Here is a 9,377-nt window from a genome sequence, read left to right as displayed (position 1 = left end):
ACTATGATACCAAAACATTCACACACACACACACATATATATATATATATATATATATATATATATATATATATATATATATATATATATATATATATATATATATATATATATATATATATATATATATATATATATATATATATATATATATATATATATATATATATATATATATATATATATATATATATATATATATATATATATATATATATATAAAGTCTGTCTATTTAATTTAAATAGCTGAAAATAGAAAACAAAAAAGTCATCAATGTCCTTAATATAACGGCTTGTATGCATGAGGTTTGGGACTGTAGGCAGGCTTGTGAACTGGTTTAGGTTTGTAAGGTAATGGGTGGGCAGGATAGGTAGGAGTGCCCTCAAAGGTAATAGTTGGGTGGTAGCCAGTGTCGTCACTGTAGTAGGTAACCACCATCCTGCGGCCATCAGGAAGATCTACAAAGTACTGGCCCTCTGTGCGGTAGCCGGAGCGCTTCTCAGAGTGGCCGAAGGTGGTCCCATGGTAGTTGTCTGACACACCGTAGCCAAAGTCATAGTGTGCTGGCTGGGGGGACAGACACAAGAGAGGTTACAAGGTGAAGCCAGTGGTGATCTAAGAAAAGACATGATGAGCAGGAGAGAGAGACTGTAAAGGATTTGAAAAAGAAAAATATAAACACATACACAAAAGCTTGAAAGGTGCTGAGAAAAAAAATAAGCACTAGTGATAAATAGGAGACTGATATCAGGGTGAAGTATATCATGAATGAAGAATTGTTGGTGAATATGTGTGGCCTTTCCCTAGGTAGATGAAGAGATGATAAAAAAAAATAATAACCTGTATAAGACCCACACTAGAAAATGCAGGAATGATAAGACATTTACAGAGCAAGAATCATATGTAGGCTATTGGTGAATTAGAATAAGTACAAATTGCCGCAACAAGATGCAAGGTTTAGAGATTTACCCGAGTCCTTCAGTACTGGGATGTTTTTTTTACTATGAGTTTTGGATAGGATTAGATGATTATACATATTGACATTAGGAATGGTCTATGAAAGTCAGAAGATTATTGGCCAGTCTTCACTATTTTGATCCCTCACATAAGTTTCTGAAGCTGGATATAATCAACAAATAGTAAGCAGAATGAATAAGAAAACACGTCATATTACTGAAGAGATTAAGATATGAAGGAAAGTTTGCAAAAAAAAAAAAAAAAAAAAAAAAACTACAGCTACACAAACTGGGAGGCAAAAAGGAAGAGATATTGATATGATGAGTGTGTAACAAAGATGAAGAGGCTCATGTTTATACTTGGGTCAGTCAAGCAAACACAAAAAAAGAATTGCAAAACAAAGGAATTTATCAAGATGAGCAGATAATTAGGTACAGAAATGGAGTTATCAGAATAGAGCAATAGGTCAGTGACATTACTAGAGAAAGTGACGCTTGCAAATTATGTACATATCTAGATCTAAAAAAAAAAAAAAAAAAAAAAAAAAAAAAAGAAAAGAAAAGAAAAGAACGTGTATGCTGTGAATGCAAGTCTATAGTGTATGCAGCCCCCCACCCCACACACACACACACACACAAACACACCTATAAAATAACACCCTCTAGAAGTTAAAATGGAATATGTTGAACTGTTCTTTACAAATCGATTCGTTTTCCAGTATTCCTCCCAGCAGGTTCTCCTATGTAGTGGTTATCTTCAGCCGCCTCTCACACTTCCTTCCCTTCGCTCCCCGCCCCCTTGGTCCTATGCAATGGTGAAGTGCGCAACAAGTGACCATCGACCTACAAAACGACCTTAATATCACGGTGAAAGGCCTCCTTACCACCACATTCCCCAATCACTACTCCCACTTACGTCTCTGCCACACCCGCGTGCTCTGCCAAGTCTGGATTACTTATAAAATATTCCGCCATTTCCTCCTCAATCTCTTCCTTTCACAGTCGCCCAGTCTACTTATCTCAAATTTGTCGTGATTAGCGTTCGCCTTTCAACTTGAGGAGGAAGAGACCAGGTGAGGCGGGGGAACAGTCTCACATGAGCCCAAAAGGAAAACAGCCATAATTTTGATCATTATATCACAAGATACGCGTGGTGTGGCGTATAAATGCGAGCGAATATAATGAATAAACGAGAGCTGCCTCCAGGTCCTCTGTAATGACTATGAAAGCTGTAGAAGTACTAGTAGTAATAATAAAAGAAATAATAGCAGTAGTAGTGGTCTCATGGGCGAAAGTTGAACGGTTGATCGAGCTGTAAAGAAAGTAACAGGAAGTCATATATACACTACCCACTCTCCCTTGTAGTATTCTCTGACACCAGTAGTACTCCGCCACCACCTCTCACCTTGTCGTCGTAGTAGTAGTCGTCGTGGTGGTGGTGGTGGTGTGGGGGCTTGTAGGCTGGGGCTGGGGAGTAGGTAGGCTTAGGAGAGGGATGTGGTGGAGCGTACTTCGGTGTAGGGGTGTAGTGAGGGGCGTAAGTGGACGCGTAGGTGGGTTTTGGGGTGTAGAGAGGCGGGGTGTAGCTCGGTTTAGGGGTGTAGGTGGGCTTAGGGGAATACACTGGGGCGTAAGTTGGTTTTGGGGAGTAGATTGGGGCGTGGTGAGGCTTTGGGGAGTACACGGTGTTGTAGTGGGGTTTGTATGTGGTGGGTGAGGGGTGTAGCTTGACTGAACTCCCCATTACTCTCCCCACCACCACGCTCACCACCATTACGCTCAACACCTGCAGGGAGAGAGAAGAGTTACTCATTTGTTCTATTGTGGTTGTCTTTCGTAAACGTTCAGTACTCTATGGGGAAGGAAAATATTTATGAGCACACAGGCAAAGTTAACTTCAGTACCATAACACGTTTTCATGTTCTCTCTCTCTCTCTCTCTCTCTCTCTCTCTCTCTCTCTCTCTCTCTCACACACACACACACACACACACACACACACATGCACGGCATTGTCTCCTCGATTCGTGTTAAATTCTATTGTTTTATCTCTCCGAAGTGATAATTCTCTGATGTCAGGGATTGAAAGCAATGATAATAATAGTGCCTGAGAACAGATTTCCTTCAGACCTGTGATTGTACCCCTTCCAGAGAGAGAGAGAGAGAGAGAGAGAGAGGGGAGAGGAAAGGGAAGGTTTGCAGCAAGTAATGACAGTTTTCCTTTGCGTAATGTCACAGCAAAGGGCCGCATTCCCAAGTGTTTCCGCGTCTCATCTTGACAACTGCAAAGAGAACTGATCCTGCCACATGTTACTGGAACTTGCAAGGGTGATTTCACGAGTCTGGCGAAACTTTAACTAGAATTATGTATCGACTAGCGAAGAACAGTCTTTATATTAGTAATCATGTCCGGCTTTTGAAAATTATCGTTATGAAAGCTTAAAACACTTAGTTTGAGTTACTTTTTTCTTTATTTTTTTCTTTACGCTATGTCTTATAACGCCTGCTGGTATACTTGTAAAGGAAGCGCTGTTCAGTTTCCACCCATTAGTGATTTTTATTCACAGTGGTACCTGTATTAGGGCCCGTATCACCACCCAAGCGCATCTTTGGTGTAACAACCTAGAACCTGGTGGTTGTCTATCGCGCCCCCTGACGGGACGCACGGGTTTTTTAGAGCCCGTACCTAGAACCTGGGTATCCTGGTGACATGTAGGTAGTATTAAATCACTCGACAAGTTTCAAGACGGTACGTGGTGGGGTTCGAACCGACGCTCGATCCCACGCTCACTACGCCACTGCATGTGAAAACTATATTTGATTTTGTTTTTATCTTATTTTTGTGTAATAGACTCCGGCCAAAGACAACAACAACTAAAGTAAAGAAAAAAAGAAACTTAAAGATAGAGAGAGAAAAGACTGAAGGTACCAATCCCTAAAGAAGGCAATCCGAAAACAAGTTCATAGCTGCACTGTACGTCTTGACAATTATCTAAACGCAGGCAAAAGCGACGCCAAGTATACGCTACTCTTGCCGTACCGTGACTAACTAAAATTATCGAAAACTGTATACTTTCCTGCAGAAAACAAGAGTAAAGAAGGAGGTGATTTCGGGAAAAAAGGCATAAGACAGTGCTTTCACCATACTTCAGGCACAGAACATTAACAAGTAACATTTAATATAAAATAAAGAGAAGCTGCAAGAAGTCTATAGTATATACACTGCCCAACACAAACACTGACAACTGTTAGTAGAGCACCACACTTGTCTTCTTTTACTCTGCACTTATAGTCGTCTCTGATACCTCAATTATTACTGTGGACGAGGGAGAGTAAACAGTAAGGATATAAAGTTATGTTCTATCCACCTTTCTTTCCCTTAACCCTTTCAATACTGAGGCATTTTTCATCTTGAGATTTGTGTATGATTAGACCATTGTATTGACATTAAGAAGGGTCTATGAAGGTCAGACAATAAATAGTTACAGTCTTCACTATTCCAGTTCCTCACATAAGTTTCTGAAGCTATATAAAGTCACAAAACTGTAAGCAGAATAAATATGAGAACGCGTCATGGTACTGAAGAAATTAATAATGGTTTTAGTTTTCATTAAATAGTTTTAATAAAAATGATATTGGCGTCACCTGTGAGCATATCTATGACAATTAGTGAGAGCAGCTCTTGTTGTGGTTTCTGCCAGTAGGTAATGTCCAATGAAGAGAGAATGTGGTGTGGTGTTTGCTTCACTTGTTCAGTTTAATGTGTGTGTGTGTGCTGGTGTGCCATTCCGATTAGCCAGAGCAAGTCCTGGTACTGAACACCGCTCGGACAGACATGTGGAGGACGAGATCTTGTTCACTTATGTAGGAACAAATATTGATGAAGATTATTTTTATGTGTATAAGAGGAGATAGTAATTCTCTCTCTCTCTCTCTCTCTCTCTCTCTCTCTCTCTCTCTCTCTCTCTCTCTCTCTCCTGATGGACAAAAACAAGGCCAGTGAGGTGATGGTCCTTCAGAAAGTGTCCAACAATGTGCTTCTTCAGGATCAAGACAGACCACAGCCTCCCCTGCTACTGAGGTATGAAATTGATGACGTGCCTGTTGTTTTGTAGTGACGGTAACATTCATATCACTTTCACCTGTAGTCTTTCTGCATGAGAGGATGAACGCATGTAGAAGATAATGAGCAAGTCTGTGTGTGTGTGTGTGTGTGTGTGTGTGTGTGTGTGTGTGTGTGGTAGGAAACCTCTTTCATTTCGCGCAATGCATATCTACTCTGACATATTTTGAGCGGAGCCTGTGAGTTCACGCTTGCGATACGATAAGATTTTAATGCACAATTCTTACATGTATTAAAAAGGCCATGTATTAAAAAGAAGAAGGAGAGGAATAGCTATCACATCCCATTGTGTGTGATACCTTTTATCCCCACCACTACAATATTCCCTGCTCGTTATTTAAGACACCCAGAAACTTTCCATTGGCACGTGCATTGAGCGTAACAAAATCATGCATTGTGGCTAGAGAGTCTCGTCTGGCAGCCGTCTCAGTCTCTCTTCCTTGTGTACTCTTGAGATTACGACACTCCTTTTATCAGCCCGTCGCCCTCCGCGGATAATGAGGGTGTTTAGGAGGAAAAAGGGCCAGGGAGGGGTCGAGAGGGCAGCGGTGATTGTACTGCGTAGAAGGGCGGGACTCTAGCAGGGAGAGTGTGGGGCAGGTTATGATGGATGGAGGTGTGGATTCACTGAGCAGCGCAGTGAGGCGGGGAGTGGTTGTGTTGTAATGAGTGGTAACCGCTGCTCGTCTTCATTACTGTGACCAGCTTGATGTTTTGTTCGTCTGAGGTGTGTGTGTGTGTGTGTGTGTGTGTGAGAGAGAGAGAGAGAGAGAGAGAGAGAGAGAGAGTTTTACAAGGTAGCTTGTTTAGTTATCTCTCTCTCTCTCTCTCTCTCAAACTAATAATTTCACTTTTTAAGAGAGAGAGAGAGAGAGAGAGAGAGAGAGAGAGAGAGAGAGAGAGAGAGAGAGAGAGAGAGTCAAATAGAGTAAACACATAATGATATACATGTTCAGTTTTCTACCGCGTAATGGTAAAACTTCGTGCATCCTTGTATACCACCTGTACATGTTTATGCGTGAGAGTAAAGCGTCACTGAGAGTACTGGGGACATTACTGCTCGTATTCTCAAACACTTCTGCGCTTCACCTCCACTATTTCAAAAGGCATTATTTAAGTTATACGAGTTTTAAAGGTGTTTTTACTGTTCTAGAGGCAGATTAACAAGATTTCTGTATTATTAACTGGAGAAACACTCTTGAAAACCCGTCTAATCATCTCTGTGGCCTTGAAAAACAGTCGTGGTGAGAGAGCAAGGCGTTTTTGAGTACGGACCGTATTACAGTAAAGTGGACACGAAGCTGATTTTATACCAGGCAGTTTGGACTTTCATTAACACTCGGACACCAAACTGACTTTCGAGAACTCCTTGTAGAAACTTGCTCTAACCAGGATAAACAAATGAGGGAATGAAAAAAAAAGAAAAGAAAAACTATTCACTATTTATCGAGAACTTGATTTGAAATGGCCACATAATCAAAATCATAATCAGTTTCGTTTCTTGAATGCAGTCTTGGTATTTTTATCTATTTTTTTTGCACAATCTATGTCATAATGTTACCAGAATCATTAGGTTTGCTTAAAAGAATATCGTAGAATCCTTACTCCACTAGAACGCTTGCAGAAATGCAAGCAGAATTTTTTGTCTTCGACGCCTTTTCCTGCTTAAATTTGCATTACTTTCATATAAGGACAATTATTTTTACTCGAGTTCTCAACTACTATATATATCGTCATTATTTTCGTTTTGTTTAGATAAAGATACATATCGACTGCATTTTTTTATACAAGCAGTAACAGTTTCTGTATTGATATGTATTTATAGTTTTCCAAGAAAGAACGCAGAGCATTTATGGTAATTAAGATATTTTTTCAGAGAAATTCGCTCTGTGGCGCTGAGACACGTGATGTCATCTGGCGACACAGCTTCACAAGTCGCCTATTACGGTAAGGGTGAAGACAGTGACGAGGCACTACCACGTGACTGTTAGACCACCTCTGCAATGTCAAGTTGTTGTGTTTTATCGCTTCCTTCTCCACTGTTTTTTTTCCTTGTTTATGTTGCAGTAACACTAAGAAATAGTTCGGTGTGTGTAACTTCATTCATTGCGTGTAAGTAAATGTAACAACGGTAATAACAACAACAATAACAACAACAAAAACAAAAATAAGAAAAACTACTACTACTGCATCTACTACTACGTACTACTACTACTACTACTATTACTACTACTACTACTACTACTACTACTACTACTACTACTACTACTACTACTACTACTACTACTACTACTGTAAGTACAACTACAACTATTACTATTTGTACATCTACTTCTACTACTACTGCTGCTACATCTGACTATTACTACTACTGCTACTACTACTACTACTACTACTACTACTACTACTACTACTACTACTACTACTACTACTACTACTACTACAAACCTCCACCACCTCCATACTCTACATCCACAACCACTACTGTATGAGATAATACTTAAAATGAATAGAATTGCCACCATCCACACTGAGAATCCTTCCTTTCCACCACTGTATTCCTTCCTCCTTTCTCTTTTGCTGCACCTCACCCACCTGTGCTGCGTTCATCCTGCTTCCTCCGTCAGGCGAGTGCTCAGAGCCAGGCCTCCCGCTCGCTTATATACTTTCGCCCCTCTCAACCACCTTCCCTCCCCTCGTGGTGGCAGGCGACCGCAGACGACACTCACTCATGACGAACCTTTGGCGTTTTTCTCCCTCTTTTAATGGAATGGAAGATGACAGTCAAGAAGAAAGAAATTAAATTGGATTTCGAATATATGTTAAGGTGGTTCATGGAAGAGGACTCTGAGTGTATTTTGAGTTGAATAATTTGGGAGGTTGCGAGGACGAAGACAAGGTATATTGAGTTGGGGCACGAAAGATTACGATGAAAGTGATTTGGAATACATGCCAAGTTGAATCATGAGTGAACATTATGACGACCAAGACATTTTAAATCGCTTGAGAGTTGATGAGCAAGACGACTTTGAATGCATACTATGAACTGGGACGCATTTTTACCACGAGTTTTGAGTTTGATTAGATGATTTTATGTACATTAGGAAGAGTCTATGGAGGTCAGAAGCTTAACAACCGGAGTCTTCACTATTTCAATCGTCACATAAGTTTCTGAAGCTATATAAAATCACCAAATAGTAAGCAGAATAAATATGAAAACGTGTCATGGTACTGAAGGGGTTAAATATGAGAGATGATGACAAGCAAGACGGTTTGAAGGAGAAGGATTATTAATGTGAATAACGAAAATGAGAACGGAAAAGAAAATGTGAGACAGGAGAAGATTTTGAAAGCTTAACATTACGAATAATTTTAATTGAAGAAAATCGCCTGCTTCTTCAGATCTTCGCCATGGGGAGACTAATATCAAAGCACACTTGTCATAGTTAAGTTAATCACAACCAGGAGAATAATTACAACAAAAATTCTGGCCGAAAAAAATAAATAAACAGGGAGACAAGAATGAGCACAAAGTAAAAATGCCCTGTTATTGTGACGCATTTAGCTTGACCCAACAGTTTACAAATACAATTATGGAGCGGCTCGAGGTCAGGTTGAGGCAGTGACCTGAGTAGAGAAGAAGGAGGAGGAGGAGGAGGGAGGGGGGTAAGGGTCAAGGAAAGAGGAGAAGAGGTGCAGGGAGGGGCAAAGAAAAGCCATGAGAGGTCACATTAGATTACTCCTTACCGAGAGAGAGAGAGAGAGAGAGAGAGAGAGAGACATTAACATTAATTACTCTTTTGCGTGAATCATGTTGCATTACGAGAGGTGACATCCGGGGGCCCCTGTGTAACATCTTCGTTTTTACTTTACACTTGCCAACATCACTAATTATGAGGTCACCAAAACTGCCGCCACGCCACGCCGCTCTCCGCCCAACCCCGCCCAGCAACACTCTTCGCTAGTTTGCCGTCATGCAGTGGCCCTCATGCTCTTTGCTGTCTTGAATTGCTGACCCATTCACTGGTAGATAGATAATTAGATGGGTAGATAGATATGTAAACGAAAATGGTACTACAGTGAAAAATAATCGTACAGTGAAGTTTGAAGACATTTGTTCTAACTCTACTAACCTTTTAAGGAACTGGCAATCAAGTGGGTCTCTTTTGTTACACTTTTTATTGCCGTAGACCAGCTTCACCTCTTCCTTTCAAAAACATAGGTTGATAGATTCATGGATAGTTAGATAGATGAATAGACAGATTGATAGATAAGTAGATAGATAGGTAATTAAATAAG

The 9,377-nt window shown here is 40.4% G+C and overlaps 1 protein-coding gene across 2 annotated transcripts; it reads right to left on the bottom strand.

Annotated features, from left to right (window-relative positions):
* Window positions 1-227: 227 nt before the first annotated feature.
* Window positions 228-7,694, bottom strand: LOC123518090 (adhesive plaque matrix protein-like). 2 transcript variants are annotated; one of them, XM_045278699.1, is made up of 3 exons: window positions 7,674-7,694; window positions 2,363-2,743; window positions 228-568 (listed from the first exon to the last, which is right to left on the bottom strand). In XM_045278699.1, the coding sequence occupies exons 1-3, from the start codon at window positions 7,686-7,688 to the stop codon at window positions 281-283; spliced, it is 684 nt and encodes a 227-aa protein (XP_045134634.1). In that variant the 5' UTR covers window positions 7,689-7,694; the 3' UTR covers window positions 228-280. The 2 variants fall into 2 exon arrangements, with proteins under 2 accessions (XP_045134634.1, XP_045134635.1); XM_045278700.1 differs by lacking the exon at window positions 7,674-7,694 and adding an exon at window positions 4,601-4,726.
* Window positions 7,695-9,377: the final 1,683 nt, after the last annotated feature.

Source organism: Portunus trituberculatus, chromosome 43, assembly GCF_017591435.1.
Source record: "Portunus trituberculatus isolate SZX2019 chromosome 43, ASM1759143v1, whole genome shotgun sequence".
Classification (NCBI taxonomy): Eukaryota; Metazoa; Arthropoda; class Malacostraca; order Decapoda; family Portunidae; genus Portunus; species Portunus trituberculatus.
Note: the sequence above shows the minus strand (reverse complement) of the source record. Positions and strands in the feature narration are given on the sequence as shown.

Coding starts and splice junctions, on each gene's coding strand:
- LOC123518090 (XM_045278699.1), bottom strand. Junction 569..2,362: donor ACTACTACTACGACGACAAG/GTGAGAGGTGGT, acceptor CTGTCCCCCCAG/CCAGCACACTATGACTTTGG.